Raw genomic sequence first — 25,451 nt, 5'->3', positions numbered from 1 at the left:
TAATGTAACATTTTCCTCATACACCTCGAGCGCTTAAGTTAGATGGGGGGGAGGCTGGGTGAGGGATAGGGACTGCGGATTATGTGTGAGGATTTGGAGTTCAGTCTCCACAATCCAACCTTCCAAAAGGAAAGTGGGGAGAAGAGGCGATCTGGGAGGCAGGGAAGGCAGACAGAAATGGATGTTGGAAAGATAGCATCTTAAAAACCAGCATCCAACTAGCCTGCCATGAGCCTTCCCATTCAACCATGTGTAGTAAGCAGATAAGAGATAAATATGAGATTTTACTCAACACACACACCAGAAAGAAAGAAAAAGAAAGGAAGGAAGGAAGGAAGGAAGGAAGGAAGGAAGGAAGGAAGGAAGGAAGGGAGACCGGAGAAAAGTGTCATCACCAAAGTCAATGGTTTGCTCATGAAAGCATTCTGGAACCAGACTGGCAGGAAGCAGACCAAGTTCATACGACACCAACCTCCTCAGTGGAAGAATTATTTGGGAACAATCAGCTCCAGCCATATTATCCAAAGAGGATAAGGCAGAGAAAACCCCTCCCCACGGAGACGGTCCACAGGGGCCCTAGCTCAAGCTCCTGGGAACAAGGAAACTACAGGTCACAAGACTCCAGCAGAGACGTTCCAAACTCCTCAAGGAGAGCTTCACAGTTAGGGGGATGAATCCAGCTCAAACACGTTTCTAAATACAGTGGAAGAGACCTGAAAAGCAAGAATGGTGATGCCTAAGAGTGACAGATGGACAAAGGTTTGACATCTTCCTTCCTTCTGTTCCTCATCACCCCCACCAGGATTCCAGCTCCCTACACAGCCCCAAGCCAGGAAGACTCAGTCTTACCAGGTGGCTTCTTCCTGTGCTGGCTGAGTTTGGGCCTTCTGCCAGAAAGCAGCAGCCTCATTCTTCCGTTCCAATCTTTTCAGAGTCTGAAGCAGGTAAAAGGAACCATCTCTGCTGCCTACAGCCCCACCCCAAAGTACAAAGACTTAGAACCTGATTTACAGACCTGGAGAGAGGAAGCATCTTGTCTACACACACACACACGAAACCAAAACTAGATTATTTATAACCATACTCTCCCAGAAGCCACCGCCTGCCCAGTACAAAGTGTTCAATTGGCCCTGTTCCTACAAACCCACCGCTACATAGTCCAGATCTTTATGTCTGAGGACAACAGGGAAACCAGAGAATTCTTAGGAGCTTGCATACATGTTTGTTTGTATATGCACACATGGGTACCTCCTGGGTAATACAGTAAAGACCTACCCAGTCTTCCTATCTGGGCATACTATGCTTACACTTCTGTCCAAGTACCACCCCTCTTGTACAGCTAATGTCATACAAAAGTACTTACCTGGGCATATCTGCACACTAAGGAGAAAGTCACTTAAGGCTTTGGTATCCTGGTTACTGGCTGCCCATTCCAGCCCACGACTAAGCAGAGCAGCTACTTGAAGATGTTTCAGTGCCACATCAGGCCTACACTTCTGCTCACAGTTGGAGCCTGCCCCTAGAGATCACCACCAAAGTCAGCAAGTATCTTCCTGCCATCCTAGCCATAGTCGCTAAACCCCCAAGTCCCCATTCTCATCCTACCTTCCCCAACTTTTTTTTTTTGAGACAAGGTCCTACCACATAGTCCCGACTGACTCAGCACTCACTGTGTATATCAGGATGGCCTCAAACTCAGAGGTCTACCTGCTGAAGGGCTAGGATTAAAGGTATGTGCTACATGCCCAGCAGGTCTAGTGGACCGAAGCACAATGGAAAGGGAGTCCACAAGCCACTTTCAGGAGTTAAGAAAAACTGACAATCTAAATTAGAGTCAGGCATGGTGGCAAACACTGAGAGGTAGAGGCAGGAGGAACAGAAGGTCATTCTTGACTAAAATAGTAAACTTAAGGCCAGCTGTTCTATATGAGAACCTCTTTCATAAAAAAGAAAAGAAAGGAAAAGAGAAATTTTTTTTTAAAAAAATTAAATCAAAAAAAAAAAAATTAAATCACCTTGTTCTTTGTCCTCAGGCAGGGCCCGAAAGAGCAGCTCAAGGCACCTGAAGTAGGATATAAACAAGGATAAAGAGCTGACCTCGGACATTAAGGTGACTACTGAGAACAAAGTCCATCAACCAAGGTCCCCACCAGAAGTCATCCTTCCACACCTCCCCAGCGCTCTGCTTCCTGACTCACTGGCTAAACTCACTAAGTGCCTCTTTTTGAGCCTTTAGTTGTGACCAGGCCTGGCCCTGAAGCAGGTGGGTGGCAGAGACCCAGAACGGACAGTATGGCAGTTCTTTGGCTCTTTTTCTGGCATTTTCCCACAAGGACATCTTGGGAAGCAAAGATGAGGTTCGGCTGAGCAGCTCCTCACATACAGTCAAAGCATCTTGGGCCCGGCCTGCCTGGATCAGCGCCGCTGCCGCCTCCAGACACAACTCTGGTATACAAGGCCCTGTAGAGGAGGTGGGTGGGGAGAACTGGGGGAGGGGAAGAGGAGACAGTGTCTTGAAGTGGCATGACACCATTCCTGAGCTCATCACCAGGTTCCAGTACCATGCAAAGAGACCAATGAATAGGGTGGGGGTGTCCCAACCCACCCACCTAACTGCAGAGAACCTTAAGACACACCTACCCCTGGCTCTGAGCCACCCAGCAACATAGCTAGCAGGTCCAGGTAATGTTCCGCAGCATCCTCTGCCCTGGAGAGGCAGGCAGACCGTGAGTTTCACCAAGGACTCTGGCCCCCCAATAAGGTTCCAGTAAGAATACTCTCTTTGCCGGGCGGTGGTGGCGCACGCCTTTAATCCCAGCACTTGAGAGGCAGAGGCAGGCGGATCTCTGTGAGTTCGAGACCAGCCTGGTCTACAAGAGCTAGTTCCAGGACAGGCTCCAAAACCAGAGAAACCCTGTCTCGAAAAACCGAAAAAAAAAAAAAAAAAAAAAAAAAGAATACTCTTTGCTAATGGATGCCTTGGGTCCTGAGGAGTAAAGGGGGAGCAGGGTTTGGGAGCTCCAACCCTGGCTCAGTATAGATCTATCCCATTTCAGGAGAGATGAGGGAGGTTACTGTCTGCATGAGGACTTCTCAGTTAAGGTCCCGCTTTAAGGCAGGAGGCTATGTCTTGCCAATGCTTTAATCACAGGGATAAGCAATCACACAAAGGAAAAGAAGGGGTCTGGGAAACATGGTTCAGTGGATACAGTGCTAGTTATACAACTATGATGAGTTTAGAGCCCCAGTGCTCTTGTAAAAACCCAGTACGGAAATACACTTTTTTCTTTTTCTTTCTTTCTTTCTTTCTTTCTTTTTTTTTTTTTTTTTTAAGATTTATTATGTATATAGTGTTCTAACTGTGTGTATGCGTGCAGGCCAGAAGAGGGCTCCAGATCTCATTACAGATGGTTGCAAGCTACCATGTGGTTACTGGGAATTGAACTCAGGACCTCTGAAGAAGCAGTCAGTGCTCTTAACCTCTGAGCCATCTCTCCAACCCCTTGTTTTTGTTTTTATGAGACAAGAGTTTCTCTGTGTAGCCCTGGCTATCCTGGAACTCGTTCTGTAGATCAGGCTGGCCTCAAACTCAGAGATGCACCTGCCTCTGCCTCCCAAGTGCTGGGTTTAAAGGCACACACCACCACCACTGCAGCCACTACCACTAGGCTACAGTACACATTTTTAACCATAGCACTGGGGACGAGGGAGGAGTCAGAGACAGGCAAATCACAAGGCTTCATTGGCCAGCCAGTCTAGCCAAAACTAGTGAGGTCCAGGTTCACAGAGAGATCCTGTCTCAAAACCTACAGTATACAGCAATATAGGAAGATACCTGTCAATCTCTAGCTTTCACACACCCCAAAATAGCCAAGAGGAAGCTCCCCCATCCCTGCACACACAGGCATACCACACATACCAAAAATAAATAAAATTTTAGAGAAAGAGAATTACAGTTCAGCAAAAGCATCAGAAATGGGAAGAGAGGCTCAGGTGAGCAGCAGGGAGACTCACCTCCCTGTCTGTAGACATCGACTTGCTAGCAGGTGCTTAGCCTGGCTCTGTGTGCCGCAATGAAGAGGAGAGGCTGGGCCAGGTTGTGGAAGCAGCAATTCTACCTCAATAAGAAGTTTGAGTGTTGAACTATGAATGGGACTATGAGGGGCACTCAAGGCCTAAAAAGAACAAAAAAAATTTAAATCTTTTTTTTTTTTCGAGACAGGGTTTCTCTGTAGCTATGGAGCCTGTCCAGGAACTAGCTCTTGTAGACCAGGCTGGCCTCGAACTCACAGAGATCCGCCCGGCAAGAATTTAAATCATCGAGCCCCACACATCTGTGCACTTCTGTCTTGACGAGTCACCCCAACACAAGCACCTGCACAGTCCTCCACAAGGTGTCTCCACTAAAGCTCCTCACCTCAGCCAGCAGCTCCAGACTCTCCAGCTCTGCTGCTGTATTTCCTAGTTGCCGATATATTCTGGAAGCCTCCAGAAGTGGAAGGGCACAGGTGGCTCCCACCTTCAGGGCTGCAGTCAAGTACAACAGCGCTCTCTGTGGATTTCCCTATATGAATGGGAAGAGACAAGCCTAAGCTACCCTCACAGAGCATGCTGCCCAGGGTTTCTCCCAACCCTTACAGGTTTATCTTTACCATCTTCCGAAGACAAGTCCCCAGAGCTGTGTACACCTGGACTAACACAGAAGGTGGACACAGGCCTGAGGCTGCTTCATGCAGGCTGCTTAGTGCACGGGGTAGGCTCCCTGTGATTAGCTCCTGGAGGCCTGGGGGCAATCACGGTACAGGATTAGAAAAGGCAAGAAGCATGATGGGAAACAAGAACCTAGAGAACTCCATGAAGATACAAAGAGCATAAGCCCAGAGGACCCCTTAGGGAAAGAGGAGGTTACTAGACCTTGGCGGCAGGCAAATGCTGTCAAAAGAACATCCCTCAAACTCTCAGCATCCTGTATACTCAATGGGGTATCTGCCTTCTCAGCCAGAGGGCTCCAGGACTTTAGCAGTAGCAGCAGATCCTCAGAGGTCTCTGTCTGGAGAGAGAAGGACAGTCAAAGGCTCTATCCCTGTGAGCATCCTGTCTCCTGTCAGTCTGTCCCTGTAAGCATCCTATCTCCTGCCAGTCTATCCCTGTGAGCATCCTGTCTCCTGTCAGTCTATCCTGTGAGCTTCCTGTCTCCTCCTGTCAGTCTATCCTGTGAGCTTCCTGTCTCCTCCTGTCAGTCTATCCTGTGAGCTTCCTGTCTCCTCCTGTCAGTCTATCCCTGTGAGCATCCTGTCTCCTCCTGTCAGTCTATCCCTGTGAGCATCCTGTCTCCTCCTGTCAGTCTGTCCTGTGAGCATCCTGTCTCCTGTCAGTCTGTCCTGTGAGCATCCTGTCTCCTCCTGTCAGTCTGTCCTGTAAGCATCCTGTCTCCTCCTGTCAGTCCTGTAAGCATCCTGTCTCCTCCTGTCACTCTTTTTTTATTTATTTATTATGTATACAACATTCTGCCTCGATATATGCCCACATGCCAGAGGAGGGCACCAGATCTCAGTACAGATGGTTGTGAGCCACCATGTGGTTGCTGGGAATTGAACTCAGGACCTCTGGAAGAGCAGCCAGTGCTCTTAACCTCTGAGCCATCTCTCCAGCCCTCCTCCTGTCACTCTTATCCCAGTTTTTGAGCCCAAGAATCCTTCTGATTACTGTTCCCCCATTATAAGAGAAAGATAACTATGGGGCAATGACGTGGGCAGGACGAAAAATCCTAGAAAGTAATAACTGAAGTTCCCTGTCACTCATATGTCCAGGTCCCATATGACATGGGACATGGAATATTCTTGGGTTACTATGAGAAGACTGAGGCTAGGAGGTAGCTTCAGCAGTCACAAGAGCCTTATCCTGATTTTGATTTATTAAGCTATTTTTAAAACTGCCCTCAAGAAAAATCCCCCAGGCCGGGCGGTGGTGGTGCACACCTTTAATCCCAGCACTCGGGAGGCAGAGGCAGGCGGATCTCTGTGAGTTCGAGGCCAGCCTGGTCTACAAAGGGAGTTCCAGGACAGACTCCAAAGCTACAGAAAAACCCTGTCTTGAAAAACCAAAAAGAAAAAAAGAAAAAAAAAAAAAAAGAAAAGAAAAATCCCCCAATGAGGAGCTAACCAGAGAAAGGTCACTCAAAAACAAACAAACAAACAAACCTGGTTTTAGCTGGGCAGAGGTGGTTGCACACGCCTTTAATCCTAGCACTCAGGAAGCAGAGGCAGGCAGATCTTTGTGAGTTTGAGGCCAGCCTGGTCTACAGAGTAAGTTCCAAGACTGTTAGGGCTATACAGAAAATCCCTGTCTCAGGGGGAAGGGAAAAAAAAACTGGTTTGGTTTTTATTTGGGTTTTTGTTTTGTTTTGTTTTTTGTTTTTGTTTTTTTTGTTGTTGTTGTTTGCTTGCAATTTTTTGCCAACCATCATAGCAGCCTTCCCAGCAGATGACGCTGTAAGCTGAGAATGGTGGTATAGGCCTGTGACTCTAGTGATGCAGCCTCTGAACAGTGGTTCTCAAGTTCCTAATGCTGTGACCCTTTCAAACAGTTCCTTATGTTATGATGACCCCCCACCATAAAATTATTTTGTTGCTTCTTCATAACTGTAATTTGGTTCTATTATGCATCATAATATAAATATCTGTTTCTGATGGTCTTAGGTGATCCTGTAAAAGGGTTATTTGACCCTCAAAGAGGTCACACAGGTTGAGAACCACCACTCTAGCACCTAAGGCAAAAAGGATCATCTTGAACGGGGCTACAGAGTAAGTTCAAGGCTAGACTGAACAATTTAGTAAAGTTCTATCTCCAATTAAAAAACAGTGAGAGCCAGGCAGCGGTGGCGCACACCTTTAATTCCAGCACTCGGGAGGGGAGGCAGAGGCAGGCGGATCTCTGTGAGTTCAAGACCAGTCTGGTCTACAAGAGCTAGTTCCAGGACAGGCTCCAAAACTACAGAGAAACCCTGTCTTGAAAACCAAAAAAGCAAAACAAACAAACAAACAAAACAATGAGAATCAAGAGCTGGGTATGGCGATTCACACCTGTAAAGCTCGGCATTGGAGGGGCTGAGCCAAGGAGAAACGCAGCAAGTTTGGGGCCTGGGTACACAGTAAGAGCCTGTCTCAAAAATGACGAGACCTGTCATGATGGCATAATCCTCTAAACCCAGCACTTAGAGGCAGAGGCTGGAAGATCTTTGTGAGTTTGAAGCCAGCCTGGTCTGCCTTGAGAACAAGTGTGGGTGGATGGGTAGGGGGTGGTGTGGACTTGGAGAGATGGCATTTGTTCTTACAGAGGACCTAAATTTGGTTCCCAGCACCCACATGGTGGCTCACAACTATCTGTAACTCCAGTTCCAGGGAATCTGACCCTTTCTTCTGACCTCCATGGGTACCACGCATGAACACTGTATACATACATACATATAAGTCAAACACTCATACATATAGAAATAGATTTTCATTTTTCCTTTTTTTTTTTTTTTTTTTTTTTGGTTTTTTGAGACAGGGTTTCTCTGTAGCTTTGGACAGGGTTTCTCTGTGGCTTTGGAGCCTGTCCTGGAACTAGCTCTGTAGACCAGGCTGGTCTCGAACTCACAGAGATCCACCTGCCTCTGCCTCCCGAGTGCTGGGATTAAAGGCGTGCGCCACCATCGCCCGGCCTGGATTAACTCTTGTAGACCAGGCTGGCCTCGAACTCACAAAGATCCACCTGCCTCTGCTTCCCGAATGCTGGGATTAAAGGTGTATGCCACTACAGCCCAGCTAGAAATAAATTTTCTGAAAGAGTGGGTGGGAGGGGAAATGGAAAATGTATCTTGGCAGTAGAGTGCTTGCCTAGCATGTCTGAAGCCCTAGGTAAAATACCACAGCTATGAAGACAGGAGGGTAGGCAAGTTCATCTTCACTTCCCCAGTTACCTGGCTGGCATTTAGGGTTTGCAACAGCAAGGCCAGATCCCCCAGGTGGTCAGTACTCATCCAGAGGATAGCCTGAAGGCTGGCCAGGCAGTGTAAGGCAGGTAGCAGCTCCGGCAGAAGGGAGGAGGCAGAGAGGACGGAGTGCCACAGCTCCGGGAGTCTCTGCTGCGACTTGGGCTCCAGCTGATTCTGGGTCTCCAGCACTGTAGAGCACACACACACATCCATCTCTCAGCTCCCCACACTCTCTGATCTAAAATCCCAAAGAAAACAATAATGTGCCTGGTCTGAGGAACATGCAGAGGACTAGAAACGGCATCATTCTCAACGAAGGTATTGGTGCCTCTCGCTCCTCCTCCAGCCCCTAGCCTCACCTCTAAATCCAGACTGGATTGTTAGGGACATGGGAGGTCTTACCTCTCTCTAGGCCCCTTTGGACATCCTGGGTAAGGTCTTCAGTGAAATCCTGGGCCAGGCTAGCCCTCAGGATTATATAATTACAGGTAACAGTCAGCTCCAAGGGGAGAACAGGAACAGCAGCAGGGAGTCCTGGAGCAACAGATGCTGGTCTCTCAGGCTGTCCCATGAGATACAGCCCGAATGCTTTCCATCCCAGAGATCAAGCCCACTCCAACCAAGATGGCTTCAATAAGGAATTCATCTTTTGGTCAGACAACCTGGAGAGAAGATCTCGAAATCTCCTGAAAATCATTCTTCAAATGTTGCAGTGTGTGAGTGTGTGTGTGTAGGGTAAGGAGGAATTCACCTATTGAAAGACAAGTCCACCCCTGTCTCTTTTGTGCTTTAAACAGTGTAGGTGGGCGATTAGTTAAACCTTTTTTTTTTTTTTTTTTTTTTTTTTTTTTGGTTTTTCGAGACAGGGTTTCTCTGTGGTTTTGGAGCCTGTCCTGGAACTAGCTCTTGTAGACCAGGCTGGTCTCGAACTCACAGAGATCCGCCTGCCTCTGCCTCCCAAGTGCTGGGATTAAAGGCCTGCGCCACCACCGCCCGGCTAGTTAAACCATTCATTGTATCCAGGGTAAACATCCGAATGAACAGTTGTTTTCTAGAAGTTCTTAGACTTTGAAGAAAACATGTGGAAACAGTGGTTGTTCTCTGTTATCTACAGAGCTGTTTTTCTGAAGGAGCTGTACACCATTTGCATGGCTTTGTCACCGCGAGACAGTCCTGGCACACTTGGAGCGCCCAGAATTATTGAGCACTACAAACGGTACACAATAGGGACTAAAGCGACAAGGATGTGATGCTGTCCTCCAGAAGAACATGCAGATGAAATGAGGGGCTATTGTATGAGGAGCTTGTTTTACCCCAAAAGCAACTTTTGTGTAACAGTCAACCAATACACCTTTGCACGGCTATTCGAGGTTTAGTCCATTGCAAAAAGGCGAAAATTCATCTTGAAGTGACCTTTCTTTCTTTGATCATCCGCACAATACAGAACACCCGACAAAACAGGGGTCCCTGAGCCCCAGAATACTCACAGTTCCAGAGCCACGTAAGAGAAGCTGATCTTTGGCTGCTGGGGAGAGGAAATGAAGCTCCTGGAAGCTCTGTCTTACCTTGCAAAGTGATGAGGAGCTCCTTAAACCCTTCCAGTGTGTCTTGAGCCAACTGCTGTCGCCTCAAAGACGGACGAGAATCCCCAGTCAGCTGCTGAAATTAGAAGGTGATGGACAATGGACACATTTTCCAGGCCCTTCTGGTTCTTCGGATAGAAATCAAGCTCTGCTCCTTTCCCTAAGCAAGGGTGAAATCATTGCAAAACCGCTTTCTGGGATCTTGAGGATACGGGACGAGGGTCCCAGCAACATCTTACCTTAGCCTGTCTAACGAGCCGGTCATTCTTTTCCCTCCACAGGTCCAGGATACTAGATGTTTTGGGGAGAGCTGGAATGATCTGGCTGGACATTGTCGCTGAGGTGGCGCCCCGTTACCCGAAGAGGTTTTCTGATGGGTGAGGCTGGTCCCACCGACGCCTTCACCTTAGACGCGAGGAGGGTGGCCCTCTCGGTCGCAGCCGGCGGGCTCTCGGTGGCCAGAAGTTCACTCACTCCTCGCCGCCGCCACCGCGGCTCTGGTTGGCCAGGCTGCAAAACTCTCTGCCGCGGTTGGTTCACTTCAAGAGTCGGTTCCCGCGGGAAACTGAAAAGAAACCCGGAACAACGAAGTGGGGAGACAGGCCAGCCACAGGCCAGGTACAGACTGTTGGCCTTGGCCTGGGCCAAAGTAGTGAGACTAGGTTAGAGAGCGAGCCTTGGCCCCAGAGTCTCTGGCCCCGCTCTGCCTGAGCACCAACGGCAGCCCAGGTTTTCCCCTCCGTGGCAGGCTGGCCCGCGCGGTGCCTGCTGGGGGTTGTAGTACTGTGGAGAGAGCCCAATGAAGGGTTCCCCACCCCCACCTCCACTCATCCTCTCCACCCCCACCCCCTTCAAAGAAATGTCTCCTGAAAGCTAGGGACAGGGGACTGAAGTCCTTGGTAATCTTCCCATCCTTTCTCTTTGAGCAAAAAGCCAGGGGAAACGGACATCCCAAAACAGAGAGGAGAAAAAAGTACATGACACTGTTATAATCCAAAACGATTCACAGAAGAAATGCAAAATCCCCAAATATAAAGCTTAGAAAACAAGCGATCACCTTCATGGGTTTAACAAGTTTTGGTTTTGCTTCGCTGTAGTTATTTCTGAAGACTATTTTTTGTTGGTAATTATGTGTATGTGTCTGTTATGAGTAGGTGCATGCGAGTACGTGTGGCCAATGCCCTGGACCTGAGCTTCAGGCCTGACCCCCCTGACATGAGTACTGGGAATAGAGCACAAGCCTGCAAGAGCACATTATACTCTTACCCCGGAGCCATCTGTCCAGCCCAGTGTTATTTTTGAAAAAGTCTCACTATGTAATCCTGCCTGGCCTGGTACTGGCTTTGCAACCTCCAATTGGTGGTAGTCCTTCTGCCTCTCAAGTGCTGGGATCACAAGTGGGTGCCACCATGCCCAGCAAGCAATGAGGGTTTTGTTGTTTTGTTTTCTGAGACAAAGTCTCTCTATGTAGCCTTAGCTACATGGAATTCACTTCAAAGATTCTCAAACTGTGGTTCTTAACCTATGGTCAAGACCCCTTTGGGGTCCCATATCAAATATTTGTGTTATGATTCATAACAGTAGCAAAGTTACAGTTAAGAAGTTAATAATAATTTTATGATTCAGGGGTCACCACAACATGAGGAACAGTATTAAAGGGTTGCAGCATTAGGAAAGTTACGAACCACTGGTCTAGAATATCTGGTCTCAAACTCCTAAGGATTTCGCTGCCTGTCTCCCAGTGCTGGGATTAAAATGTGTGCCACCATGCCCTGCCAAAACATTTCTTATTTGGTTCATTCATTTCTGTCTTATGTGTGAGGGTTCTACATATTTATGCTATGTATACCTCAGGCAAGCCTAGTCCTGGGGAGGGTTAGAGGAGGGTATCAGATCTCCTTGTACTGGATGGACGGTAGCAAACCAGCGCCTGTGCTGGGAATTGAATCCATAGCGTCTACAAGAGCAACAAGTGTTCTTAGCCACTGCACCAGCCCTCCAGCCAACAATATGTTCTTAAATCAATTAATAAGCATGAACATTAAGTAAGAATGAAAAATGAGGAATAAAAAGTTGAACTTCATTAAAATGGAAAATATTTAATCTGGGAGTGGTGGTGCATGACTCTGATGGTAGCGGCGTGATGGGAGTGGCGGACCAAGATCTGAGGCAGGAGGATCAACAATTCAAGGCCAGCCTTGATCCACATGAGACCCTGAAAACCAAAAAGCAAGCAAGCAAACAAAAATAATAATAATAAATAAATCTCATGCTCCAAAGAGAAAGGTATCTATCTATAAGAAAAATCACACCTTCAATCCCAGCACTCTGGAGGCAGAGGCAGGTTGATCTCTTTGAGTTTGAGGCCAGCCTGGCTGGTCTACAAAGTGAGTTCCAGGACAGCTAGGGCTGTCAAAGAGAAGCCCTGCCTCAGAAAACAAGCAAAGGGCGGGGGAGGTGGTGGAGGAGGAGGGAGAAGAAGAAGAAGAAGAAGAAGAAGAAGAAGAAGAAGAAGAAGAAGAAGAAGAAGAAGAAGAAGAAGAAGAAGAAGAAGAAGAAGAAGAAGAAGAAGAAGAAGAAGAATTATTAGGTCTGTGTGGACAGTTCAATGGTAGAGTTTCTTGGGTGTTTTTTTATTGTTTTGTTCTTGAAACAAGATCTCACTAAGTGCATTTGGTTGCCCTGAAACTGTCCACGCAGACAAGGCTGGCCTTGAACTCACAGAGCCTCACCTCCCTCTGCCTCCCAGGTGCAAGCACCACCACACCTAGCAGTGGCAAAGAAAAAAAATAGAGAATCTGAATGGACATTTCTCTAGTAAGCACAAGAAAAATATTCTACAAGTCCTCAAGAAAAACTAGAATGTAAAACTAAAACACATCACATCTTCTAGGAAGACTGAAGTCATCAGTAGGAGACAGATAACAAGTATTACACAGATACAGAAAAATCAAAGCCCACATCTGGAGATATGGCTCAGTAGCAAAGCCATTATTCTCAGGAAATGTTAGTCAGGGTTGTGCTGTAGGCCTGTAATCCTGCTGTGGTCGGTCCTGCCAAAGCCAGGGTTCAAGTCCTGAGATGGGGAAGGGGCTTCGGGTATGAAGAAATGAAGTAGTGTCCGACCTCCAGATGAATTGCACACAAGTGGCTGCCCTGAGTAGGTCAAGACATCTTTATTTATACTTCAAACAAGCATATTTTCCATATTAACAAACATTTTTATGCTGATATTTTGTCTGTGCTTTAACAAATAAAGCTTACCTGAAGATCAGAGTGTGGAGCTAGCCACACTACTCAGCCATAGATAAAGGCCAGGCCGTGGTGGTGCACACCTTTAATCCCAGCACTCAAGAGACAGAGGCAGATGGAACTCTATGAGTTTAGGGCGATCCTGTGTTACAGGAGACGTGAATCAGTCTAAAAGAGAAATAGAGCCATGCAGTGGTGGCTCACACCTTTAACCCCAGGGGAGGTGGAAACAGGAGTGATATGGCTAGGCAGAGAGAGAGGAATAAAAGGCAGCAGGAGACAGGAGCTCAGGCCATTCAGTCTGAGACAGGATACCCCATTCGGTAGAGGTAAGAACTAGTGACTGGCTGCTCTGCTTCTCTGCTCTTTAAGCATTCACCTTGATATCTGACTCTGGGTTTTTATTATTAAGACCAATTAGAAATCACATAACACATGCTTTTTTCCACCCTCCAACCTTAACTCCAGCAAAAACAAATACATCAACTATGTTTTTCCCAACCTTTACAACAAAATATCTTTTAAATCAAAACAACAATTATAATTTTGCTAGGCCAAATATCAAGCCACATAATCCTGTCTTTACAAAGCTAAAAGATGGTAAACATAGGCACACATGCTCAAGAACAGCATCATTCAAAACTTAACAAAGCATATATACAGAAATATGGGTGATCCATCGCAGATTCTGTTAACACTGAATCAGAATAGCTCTGGAGGCCTGGAGTGACAACTGTCACCCCCAGACAAGAAACCCGAGAAGCATCAGCTCCCAAAGGATTTTAGAAAATATGAGAAAAAAAATAGGTTTTCCAGGAATGATCACATCTGTCCCATGCATGACTAACACTAATAACCAAGAAAATTATCAATATTGTGAGAGAGAAGATAGCTCGCAGGCAGTGCAATCCCAGCAGTATTCTACGCTGTCTTGAAGTTCACTGGTTCTTGCCCAGTGAGACTGTCTCCTTGGGCTTTGCCTTGTGGAGACCCATTGGACCAACACTCACATGCTGATCCAAAGCTAGGCGAATGGCTTCCAACATAATCCCAGCACTCAAGAGTAGGACAAAGGACCAGTTCAAGGCCATCTTTGGCTATAAAGTGAGGTGGAGGCCAGCCTGGGCTGCGGGAGACACTGTGAGCAACAGAAATAAATGCATACAATGCTGGAGAGAATGTAAAACGGTGTGCAACTTCACAAGAAGTTCTCTGACTTATGCTTTGTTTTTAAGACTCAGGATAAACCCACTTCAGTCTCCCAACTGCTAGGGTCACAGGCACGTGCCACTATGCTCAGCAGCCCAGCATGTATGGCAATCTTTTTATTATTATTATTATTATTTTAGCTTTTACGTTAAATAATTATGTACTTCCTTAATTTTTTTTCATTGGTTTCATTCATTGTACATGGTACTGGCTTCCATAAGGACATTCTCAAACAAGTAGAGACGATACTTTGAGCATCTCACGCCACTCCATACTCCCTATTCTTCCCTCACTCCCTCCTTAGTTCCCTTTGTTTCTCTACCAAGTAAGCTGGACAGGGCTGAGGGCCACATGTGCTATGGGTTAGCTATGAATATGGCCCAATACAAAATCACAAACTTATTTAAAACATTGTGAGATTTATTTAATGTATTTATTTATATATCTTATGTACTCTGTCTGCATGCCAGAAGAGGGCATTAGATCCCACTATAGAAATGGCTGTGAACTGCCATCTGGTCCATGGGAATTGACCTCAGGACCTCTGGAAAAACAGCCAGTGTTCTTAACTCCTGAGCCATCTCTCAGCCTGAAATTTTTATTTTTTTGAAATTTTTAATTTTCCTGGAGTTTCATTCTACTTCTTTATTTGGCCATGGAAACTGCACATATGTGAGGGTCAGAGGGCAACTTTTGAGAGTCAGTACCAGGGTTCAAATTCACTCTGCTTGCTAAGCCATCATCTCTCCACCCCCCAACCCCCGACACACCTCAAAAAAAATACATACTTCTACAGGGTGAATTTTGTAGTCATGATAGTACACATGCCTATATCCTAGCACTCAGGATGGTAAAGTAGGAGGGGGATCAGAAGTTCCAGGCCATCATGGGCTATATAATGAGAGCCTATTTATAAAACAAAAATTACTCTCACTGTCTGAAGTTTGTTTAGCAACAGAGTCTCATCATACAGCCCTGGAACCAAGTTGTCTTAGTTAAGGTTTCTAATGCTGCCAAGAGACACTTTGACCATGACAACTCTTATATGGAAAACATTTAATTGGGGTGGCGCACTTAGTTTCAGAGGTAGGGAGCATGGCAGCACGCAGACAGACTTGGTACTGGAGCTGAGAGTGCTACATGTCACCGCGAACAGAAAGTGAAGTGATTGTCACACCGAGGGAACTGGAAGCCCGCCCCCAGTGACACACTTCCTCCAACAAGCCCCCTTCCTAACAGTGCCACTCATTTTAGGGGCCATTTTCTTTCACACCACAGTCACTGTACCTAGCTGTCCCCATTTTAACATCTGTTCATCTGTCACATAATAGTCCCATCTCCTCATGACTGGAACACAAACCTCAAGGGCAGTCCCAGCCCCTCCCTCTCTCCAGAGCCTCTTCTCAAGTCCACAGGTGGACATTTTCGGGACAATGTCACACTTTAAACTCGACATGTGAGTGGTGGGATAAGCAGAGGCACAGGATGAACATAAAAGAGAATCATTAGCCAGGCGTGCTGACACACACCTTTATTCTGGCAGGCAGAGGCAGGTGGATCTCTCTGATTTCAAGGCTAGCCTACTCCACATTGAGTTACAAGCTACAGATACATAGTGAGATTGTTTTTAAAAAGATGCATTACATTCATTTCATTTTGGCTTTAAGTTGGGAATAATCAATAGGCAGGTAGATGTGAGAAAGGTGACATGGGCTAAAAACTAGAGAGAGGCTTCTACGGCTGTGGGAGAGAAAGGAACCAGAGGAAGAAACAGTGCTGCTTAAGGCTTCAGACACAGACGTCTATGTGCTTCACGATGCTGGGCTTGTCTTCTCTGCTATCAGTTAAAGCACAGAATGACCAAAACCAAACAAACAAGGAGGACACAGGACAAACAGGACGACTACAACATTTGGGAAGAACCCAGACAGCTTCTCGCCAAAGAGTTCTCGGGTACAGCAACCCCCACCTAAGGTGACATAACTAATCGTGCTTGGTGGGAGGAGGCTGACTTGGCGAGCTCTTCCACATCTTAGATACACACATTTACACTGCTATTTGATTCCACTTTGGGGACCACCCCTGTAGTCCATCAGATGCATCCAAACAAGGAGCGAGGGCTCAGGCTCCACAGTGATTCTGAATTATAGAATGAAGTCCCAGGGTAAGCAGTCTCTGGTTACATGACGGTAGGAGATGTGTCTGAGTCTCTCCTGCAGAATATCCAGCACCAGTACAGGTCAGGCCAGATGATTCTTCAGCCCTCTCCATGGCCAGGTGCCAACAGGCAAGGCCTGGGCTACCTCTGCTGAGCCAGAACCAACCGTCTGAACCAGGAACTCACGGCGCCATCCACTCGCATTACCAAAGCTATGCCCAGGAGAAGTCCCACGCTGCTCACAATGAAACCGGTGGCTTCAAAAATGAACCTGTGAAGAAAGATGGAGTATTTCAGGACACAGGTAATAATAGGTCGAATACCTTTCTTAAGACGCAAAACCTTGTCGACTTAAGATAGCCATGGTTTCCTCAAAGTCTCTCCCTCTACACCACTTCTTCTCAAGCAAACCCACTTACTTTGGGGCAAACACCTTCCAGACCATGAGATGCCTTCGGAGGATGGAAGCTGCCAAGGCACAGGCTAGAATCTACGGGAAGAGAGATGGGCGGTTACTTTGGAGGAAGCAAGGCGAAGGAGGAAAGCAGTGTATACCATTGGAAAACACCCTGGGTTGGGAGTTAGGAGACCCAGTTCTTGTCCTGGTTCAACTACTGACTCCTGTGAACTTGGACCAGTCACTTCGCACTGTCTGTAATGCTGACATTAGTGCTCTGCCTTCCAGCAGAGGGAGACATGAGTAACTCATCTCTGCCTCTGCATCAGTCTGGAAGAGAATCCTGGCCATACCCACGACTTTTCCATTATGTCTGACAGGCCACGAACAGGACCCAGATCTAGACACAGCAGAGAAGAGATGATCCAGGATTAGAATAACAAAGCCCAGGCCAGTACAAATCTGCCCTCTGAGGCCTGAATGTGAGCAATCATTTCACTGATCTGAACCTCTATCAGGGATCATTCCCCCAAGGGATTTGAAACTAAGAGTGTAAAGTGCACACTGGGGCAAAGGTCATCAGCTCCCATGTCTCCCCTGCACCCACCTGAACTCCAAGGACGAAGAGGTACTTGAGGCCAAGCTGCATCAGGGCTGCATTGAAGTGGTGCGGAGCATCCCGGAGGCGCATCTCCATCAGTGGCTCCTCCTCCTCCTCAGGCCTGACTCTGGCCTCGGCTTCACTCCCTGAGAGCTGCTGCCTCTTCCTTGGCCCTTGACTCTCACACAGGAAGGGCCAGAGCAGGAGCAGTGGGCAACCTACTGCCTCCGGGAGGACAGACTGGCATCAAAGGAGGATCCTGGGACCAGTCCAGCCTGATCCCCAACCCCGAGCTGGCTTGGGCTGCAGGGAGCTTAGGGCCAAGGGATTGCAATGAGCCAACAAAAACTGCGTCCTCCCTTCCAGATTCAAAGTTTCCCTTTCTTTCCACAAAGCTAGAGTCAACAGAAGTTAGGGAGAAAAGGAAAGAGGTACCTGCAAAGAGGATGTGGGAGGCAAAGGTGTTTGCTCCCACTAGTAAAGCAGGCAACCAAGTAGAGGAGCCATGACCCTCTGGGAATCCCACGAACGCTGCATGCCAATGGATGGCTGAAAAGACAGGCTGGTGGCCAGTGGAGTAGAAGGTCTGGGTGGCCAGAAGGGCCCACGCTGAGACTGCCTGCCACAGCACAATAAAAGGACCTAGAAGAAAAGACGCGTTTCTTTACAATTACATCTCATCAATAGCCTTCTCTTCTGGGACCATCCACTCCAAGTACTTGAGCAAATTGTTTTGTTTATTTATTTATTTATTTATTTATTTATTATGTATACAACATTCTGTCTGTGTGTATGCCTGCAGGCCAGAAGAGGGCACCAGACCCCATTACAGATGGTTGTGAGCCACCATGTGGTTGCTGGGAATTGAACTCAGGACCTTTCGAAGAGCAGGCAATGCTCTTAACCTCTGAGCCATCTCTCCAGCCCCCTTGAGCAAATTGTTTCACACAGTCACAAACTATCCCAACCTTCCTTACAGCCAATATTGCTATTCTCATTGCCTCAGTGTTTCAAGTTATAGCACAAGACCATAGCGTTTGGCTTCTTCTCTCTTCCTCACAAAGCGCTCACCATGCCATAATATATTCATAGTGTATCACGTTTGTAACTAACTGAAGTGCATTTCTCTGAGAAGTGAGTTCTGAAACCTCTCTCTCCCCTCTCGTGGGTGGGGAGGGACGAGTATGGTGACGACAGATAAGGGAGGACATCAGAAAGATCTTCCCAACTGCAGGGACGCGGGACTGTGGGTCAAGGTGAGAAACACCTGCCTCAAAACAAGATGCATCAGGGCTAAGGTTTGTATTTACCAGTGGTGGTGACTGATGTCCCAGCAGCAAGCAGATGCAGGAGAAGGAAGCTCTGCAGAAACAGGAGCAGGAACACGAGGCTGACACGCTCTGCATGCAACAGCAGAAGCGGGAAGGCCAAAAGGATGAGGGCTGTGACCATCGCAGCGGAGTAGACACTTCCCAACTGGTACGCGGCTACAGTGACAGGACCCTGAGATTTGGTCCTCTCTAGCCGGCCCTGGAACTCTTCCTGCATGTGGCGGTAGATTTGTGGGACCACATAATCTAGGTCAGCCTGAGAAGTAGGGGGACCTGAGAAGGGAGTGAGGATAGTCCTGGTCCTTGAAGCACCAGCCCCAACCTTGACCAGCACAGTCACAGGCCTCCACAGCAGCAGCACGAGCCCTGAGGCAGCCAGTCCTACCACAGCCCGAGGCAGCACAACTGACGCCCCAGAAACCAGGGCCCGGAGACGTGGTGGTGCTTCATCTGCCCCTGACGCCAACGCCCAGTAGGCAGCCGTGCCTAGTGCCATGAGGGGCAACCCCCAGCGCACGAAGAGCACAGGTGGCTCAGGACTCTTGAGATTACCATAGCGGCGAAGCCACAGGCGCACAACAACTAACAGAGTCACCAGTGCCCCCACGCAAGCTCCGTACCACAAATTCTTGGCTCGACCGCCCACCATAGACGCCAAAGGACTCAGCCAGGGAGAGGAGTGGCAAGCAGGTGTCTCTTCAGGGCAGCGATGGAAAAGCCCAGCTAGCCTTGTACATAAAAGCAACCCAATTCCAAGCCTCAGGGCATATGTGCCACTGTGCCGCGGAGGGCCTGTTGGGGCAGAAGAGCCAAGGCGGGACATTGTAAGCAGTTTAGGTGGCAGTAACTGGCCCTCCCAGTGAAGATGGGCAACCAGGAATAGGATGAGAGAGCCCAAAAGGAAGGGAGTAGCCCTGGCCTCAGCAACAACAAAACTATCAGAGAAGAAAGTGGCCCAGCGAATGAGCAGGAGCAAAAGAACAGGTCCAGGGACAGGGAGTAGGGGTACCAGGGGCCTACTGGACCCCCAGCTAACCCACACTTTCCACAGAAAAATGAGGAGTGACCCTGCTGCAGCCACAGCCCCTAGAACCACTGTATCCACCTTTGACCCTGCAGTTACCGCAAGTCCAGCATACAGTACGGCCCAAGTTAGGCCCCAGGCTACAGGCACTAGCAGTAGCGGGCGGAAGGGAAAGCCTGGGGATACTGCCAACTGGGATGCAAGCAGACAGAGAAAGCAGGCAGCAGCCAAGAGAGCAGCACCCCCTGCCATTCGGACCAGAGAGAAACGGGCCCAAGACTCGATGCATATGGCCCGAGCTCCCCGCAGGAACCGCTGCAACTCAGCGGTCAACGTCTTCAGCGACGTCTCAGCCTCCTGGGGGTCCTGCAGGAGCTGCTGGTAGCTAGCAGAGGCCTTGGAGAAGAGCTGCTGCAGCTGACGAAGCTCTTTAACCTGGAGATCCTGAGTAGCAGCTGCGTAAGTATGAAGAAATCGGGACACCTGGCAGGAAAGGTCAAACAAACAGGAATAGGTCAGGGAACGAAACTGGGACGGAGGTAAGGACAGAAATAAGACAGAGGTAAGGATGGGGGTAAGACAGAGGTAAGGACAGAGGTAAGACAGAGGTAAGGACGGGGGTAAGGATGGAGGTAAGGACGGGGGTAAGAACGGAGGTAAGGACAGAAGTAAGACAGAGATAAGGACGGAGTAAGACAGAGGTAAGGACAGAGGTAAGGACAGGGGTAAGACAGAGGTAAGACAGATGTAAGGATGGGGGTAAGGACGGAGGTAAGGACAGAGGTAAGACAGAGGTAAGGACAGAGGTAAGGACAGATGTAAGGATGGGGGTAAGGACGGAGGTAAGGACAGAGGTAAGACAGAGGTAAGGGCAGGGGTAAGGATGGGGGTAAGGACGGGGGTAAGGACGGGGGTAAGGGCAGGGGTAAGGATGGGGGTAAGGACAGAGGTAAGGACAGGGGTAAGGACGGGGGTAAGGGCAGGGGTAAGGACGGGGGTAAGAACGGAGGTAAGGACAGAAGTAAGACAGAGGTAAGGGCAGGGGTAAGGACGGGGGTAAGGACAGAGGTACTTAGAAACCTGGGGCCCAAACTATCCAGGATGGGAGAAGGGCGTGGCTGTGTTATGGAGGCGAGGTGAGGATGGGAAGGACAAGGGTGTGTTTCATCCTCGAACTTAAGCACACACAAGTCTAGTCCTCTCGCCTACCTGCTGGGCATTGATATAGAGAGCTGAGACTTGGGCCAGAGCAGATGCCTGAGGATGGGAGTCGTTGCCACCTGGGAACAGCTCAGTTATCACTTCTCCGATGTTCCCAAATGGGATGGGCAGGCCTAGCAGCAGTGCCAGTGTGGGCACAAGGCTGACTTGAGGAATAACCTCTGGCTCCTAGAAAGAAAGGACAGGTATCGGGGGGTTCATCAGGCCTAGGTAAGAATGGTGGGAGGGAGAGTCTGGAGAGATGGTCCAGTGGGTGAGAGCGTTTGCTGCATAAACAGAAGGACAGGAGTTTGGGTCACAGAATCCATGTAGGAAGCTGGGCATGACCACGTGTGTCTGTAACCTAGTGCCGTGGTGGGCAGACAGGACTTCTGGCCACCAGGATGGCTCAGTGAGAGACCCTGTGTCAGTGGAAGAAGGTGGAGCATGCGAGAGCAGGATCCCCAATGTCCTTTGGCCTCTTTGCACACGAGCCATACCAGCACACACATATGCACATATACCACATACATATCTCACACACACAAATAAATAAAAATAAATGAGAGTGGGGCCAGATGGTGGTTTAGGGAACCTACGAAGACGGGGTCACAATATGGGGAGAGCAGAAGAGGTACAACCAGGCCTCACCTCCGGGGGGACAGTAGGGAAGAGGGGGGTGGGGCTGTACAGGAAGAGAGCAGCTGAGACCTCCAGCTCACTGTCCCCTCCATGGTCCCCATTCATGGTCATCCCATGGTCACCAGCTACCACCAGCAGTGTGTCATTCTCCAGACGTTCCAGAAGTTCCCTGAGGGCCAAGAAATGTGTCAGAGGGTAGGGAGAGATAAAGACTCTCCTCTGGGGCCCATTCAGCCCCACCACTGACTTCCATAACAGGCCTCAGTCAAAAAGACATCTCTTAGCCGGGCGGTGATGGTGCACGCCTTTAATCCCAGCACTTGGGAGGCAGAGGCAGGCGGATCTCTGTGAGTTCGAGACCAGCCTGGTCTAAGAGCTAGTTCCAGGACAGGCTCCAAAACCACAGAGAAACCCTGTCTCGAAAAACCAAAAAAAAAAAAAAAGACATCTCTTCAGTCATAACCCTGCAGCCCAGAGCACAAGCCAAGTTATTCAAAATGGATGGTGCTCCTAAGTTTTGGGGAAAAGGCCTGTATAAAATAATTCAGAGCCAGAGCACAAAAGTGCATGCCTTTAAGCCCAGCACTTGGAAGCCAGAGACAGGTGGATCTCCGTGAGTTTCAGTCCAGCCTGATCTGTTTTATAATGCAAGTTCCAGGTCAGTCAGAGCTATATAATGAGACCCTGTCTCAAAATTACTTATACATACATACATGCAAACATACATTCATGCACAAAAGAGGCTCCAAATAAGGTGTTTTTCCTCACAGTATTCTATGTCCTGAGATTCTCAAACATAAACCCACTCCCCCGGCCAATATCCCACACTCACTGGATCACTTGGTCCATCTGGCTAAGTTTCTTAGCCATTTCAGGGTGGTGAGGGCCATACTTGTGACCACAATGATCCACGCCCAGGAAGTGAGCAATCAGCACGTCCCAGGCACCGCTGTCCACTGCGGAGGGGAGAACACTGAGCACAGGACAGCAAGGCCCACTCCTCACCCGAGCCCAGCCTTGGCATTCCTGTATGCCTAGGGAGACAGCCACAGGCTCTGCCACAGCCGGCATCTATAGACTAAAAGCACCCTCTCTGACTTCCAGGGTTGAGAGGCCCCAAGCGCTCTCTCCCCATGCTCACTGGTAGGATAGAGGTGTTCTAGGATGCCATTGTCCACTGTGTGTAGGTCTCTGACATTGAAGGAGGAGAAGAAGAAGGCTTGGGAAAACGCTCCAGGGAAAAGGTCTTTCCAGGTATCATCTCCCATGAAAACGATACGCCTTCCTGTAGAGACAAGAGGGGAATCAGAGCAGGGGAGAACATGAGAGAAGACTCTAAAAAGCCCATCAGAGAGCAGGTGCGACAGCTCAGTGGGTCAAAATGCTTGCCACCAAGTCTGACAACTTGAGTTCAAGACTCAAAACCCACATGGTGGAAGGAGAGAATCGACTTCTAAAGCTGACCTCTTATCTCCATGTGGACCATGGCATGTGCACTTGCACATAGAACGCTATGTGTGTGTGTGTGTGTACACACATATCCAATAGGAATGTCTCTCTTTTTGTTTTGGTTTGTTTGAGACAAGGTTTCTCTGTAGTTTTGGAGCCTGTCCTGGAACTAGCTCTTGTAAACCAGGCTGGCCTCAAACTCACAGAAATACGCCTGCCTCTGCCTCCCGAGTGCTGGGATTAAAGGTGTGCGCCACCACTGCCCGGTGTTCCAATAGGAATCCCAACCATACATCCCCAAGATTAGGAATTCATTCAGTATCACCTAAAATTTCCCATCAAGCTTTCTCTGACAACCACATTCCCTAGACCACATTCCACTCCTACAAAATGATCTGCTACTCCTTGGTCCCTAGGGTTTCTACTGACATGTATGTTTGCTTGCTTTGAGACAGGTCTCACTATACAGACCAGGCTAATCTGGAATTCAGAGATCCTCTTGCCTCTGCCTCCTGAGTGTTGGGATTAAAGGCTTATGCATTATGTTCTGCCTTTGACCTATTTTTTTCACAAGCAGTCAGTGAACACAACTGTACACCTCTATTCTTTCCTCCACACTGCAAGCCAAGATTCCTGCCTTTTCTTCCTTAACTGGGAGTGCCCAAGAGTTAAACATTTTGTGTATATTAGAAGCTTCAAGGACAGAAAAAAAAAAAAAAAAAAATCTCTTGAGTTCTCCACAAGCAAGGTCCCATCTATTTCTACTCCTCGGTTTCCCTACACCATAGTCAAACTTACAGCTGGGTACGCTAAGTCCTGGCTCCCCAACTTCTAAAGGCCAGTTAGCCCTGGCTTCCAAAGAGGTACATACTGACCTGCACTGTTGAGCTGCTTAATGAGATTATCTTCCACTATAGCATGGCTGGCAAAGTTACTGCCAGCATCAATAAAGGTAGGCAGGGAACCAGTGGTGAGAGCTTTGAGACGCTGCATGGTGGTCGTGGGGGGATCCACCTGAGATCGGTATAGTCGGGCATGGTGGGGTTTATTCTCTAGGATCCTCTGCAAGGAGCCTAATTTTCCCAGAAAAGGCACGGAGACAGGACGTTCCCCAGGCACATGTGAGCGCTGGGGCTGGGCAAAGTCAAATCGCAGAGCGTCTATCAGCACCAACACAACCCTGGAGAACTGGGATGGCATCCAGCAGGCCCCAGATTTTCCTCGGCTCCCCCATGGCAGGGAACCAGGGCCGGGGGGCTCTTGGCAGCTGCTTTGGTTGGTGAGCTCCAAACGGGTGAGAAGGAAGCCACTTGTGAAGAGCGCAATTCCAGCGTAGAAAAGAAAACAGACCCAGGCTAAGAAGAGGAGCACGGAGACTTTCTGCATCCTGATAGAGAAGAGGAAAGTTTTCATTGTGGTGCAAAGAAAGTGGATATTTTGTCCCTCAAAACAATACCCAACAACAACCACTTACTGCAGTAAACTTCAAGATGTAAGCAACTCATAGCCAACTCATTCCAGCTGTTTCTACCAGTCATACCATCTAAGGGAGAGATGCAGAGACTCTGGATCTCAACCTGGAACCCACACTACACCTACTGCTTCGGGCTCCGGGCGTGAGCACAAGAACCTGGGCATATACAACCAGGAGATCTAATGCTATCAAACCACAGTCTAGAAGCAAGACTATTCCAAACGGCTGGTAGATGGTTCTCTGTCAATTCATTTCAATGAATCCCTTCGGACTATCTCAACACTGCTAGGGTGGCAATGGTAATAGATAAGCAGCCACACGGAAAATCGGGTTGAGTAAACGGCGCCGCCTGGCGGGGGCGGAGGAGACGAGGGGGAGGAGTCACGCGCCGCTTCCGGGCGACCAGGATCAACAGAAAACCGAGGTCCGGCGTCCCCAGGAGCCCTAGTCTAGAGCCCGTTGAGCTAATCTGGGGTCCAGGAGTCCCGGCGGCTCTGTCTCCTCCGGTGGAAACCCGGCCAACACGTGGGCATGCTCACTCCGGTGCCGGGCACCCCGGCAGCAAGCTGAGGCACCTGTACTAGGGATGGCTGCGACAGAGGGTTCTCGGGAGACCTTGGCTCACCTGGATCCGCGCCCGGAAGTGCAGCGGCGGTGCCTGTAGCCTGACACCACAGAGGTGCGCACATCGGACAGAGCGCCCTACGGGAGATTCGTCGCCACCTGCCGGCCGGCGCCAGGGTGGAAGGCTGGCAAGTTTGAGCGAAGTTCTAAGAGTTGGGAGGATTGGGAGGACGACGGGTGTGTACATAAACATGAAAAACAAATTTATGGAACACTTTTTTTAATCCATTTATTTTATGTGAATGTGTTTTGTGTACCTGGATATATTAGTGTACCAAATGCATTTAGTGCTGCAATTGCTCTTAACCATAAGCCGTCTTTTGTTCATTTTTTGAGTAAGGTCTATTCTATTATGTAGCTTTGGCTGTTGTGGAACTTATGTAGACCAGGCTGGCCTCGAACTCAGAGATCCGCCTGCCTCTGCCTATTTTTTTTTTTTTTTTTTTTTTTTGGTTTTTCGAGACAGGGTTTCTCTGTGGCTTTGGAACCTGTCCTGGAACTAGCTCTGTAGACCAGGCTGGTCTCGAACTCA

The 25,451-nt window shown here is 48.6% G+C and overlaps 2 protein-coding genes across 4 annotated transcripts; both read right to left on the bottom strand.

The window, feature by feature from the left end:
• Positions 1 to 32: 32 nt before the first annotated feature.
• Fancg (FA complementation group G) lies at positions 33 to 10,245 on the bottom strand. Its single transcript, XM_057790692.1, has 14 exons — positions 9,798 to 10,245; positions 9,541 to 9,634; positions 8,378 to 8,509; positions 7,961 to 8,163; positions 4,915 to 5,050; positions 4,653 to 4,783; positions 4,418 to 4,564; positions 4,015 to 4,175; positions 2,641 to 2,707; positions 2,199 to 2,485; positions 2,016 to 2,062; positions 1,364 to 1,519; positions 850 to 967; positions 33 to 713 (listed from the first exon to the last, which is right to left on the bottom strand). The coding sequence occupies exons 1-14, from the start codon at positions 9,888 to 9,890 to the stop codon at positions 605 to 607; spliced, it is 1,881 nt and encodes a 626-aa protein (XP_057646675.1). The 5' UTR covers positions 9,891 to 10,245; the 3' UTR covers positions 33 to 604.
• A 2,586-nt stretch (positions 10,246 to 12,831) lies between these two features.
• Pigo (phosphatidylinositol glycan anchor biosynthesis class O) lies at positions 12,832 to 24,957 on the bottom strand. Of its 3 annotated transcripts, none has more exons than XM_057790902.1 (11): positions 24,921 to 24,957; positions 23,697 to 24,208; positions 22,514 to 22,657; positions 22,205 to 22,328; positions 21,382 to 21,541; positions 20,740 to 20,919; positions 18,486 to 20,013; positions 17,611 to 17,817; positions 17,182 to 17,396; positions 16,597 to 16,667; positions 12,832 to 16,448 (listed from the first exon to the last, which is right to left on the bottom strand). In XM_057790902.1, exons 2-11 carry the CDS (start codon positions 24,205 to 24,207, stop codon positions 16,319 to 16,321), a joined length of 3,270 nt encoding a protein of 1,089 aa, XP_057646885.1. In that variant the 5' UTR covers position 24,208; positions 24,921 to 24,957; the 3' UTR covers positions 12,832 to 16,318. The 3 variants fall into 3 exon arrangements, with proteins under 3 accessions (XP_057646885.1, XP_057646884.1, XP_057646886.1); XM_057790901.1 differs by lacking the exon at positions 24,921 to 24,957 and adding an exon at positions 24,296 to 24,832; XM_057790903.1 differs by lacking the exons at positions 12,832 to 16,448; positions 16,597 to 16,667; positions 24,921 to 24,957 and adding an exon at positions 24,296 to 24,832 and having other exon boundaries at positions 17,231 to 17,400.
• Positions 24,958 to 25,451: the final 494 nt, after the last annotated feature.

This window comes from Chionomys nivalis, chromosome 16 (assembly GCF_950005125.1).
Source record: "Chionomys nivalis chromosome 16, mChiNiv1.1, whole genome shotgun sequence".
Classification (NCBI taxonomy): Eukaryota; Metazoa; Chordata; class Mammalia; order Rodentia; family Cricetidae; genus Chionomys; species Chionomys nivalis.
The sequence above is the reverse complement of the archived record's forward strand: the minus strand, read 5'-3'. Positions and strand labels throughout refer to the sequence as shown.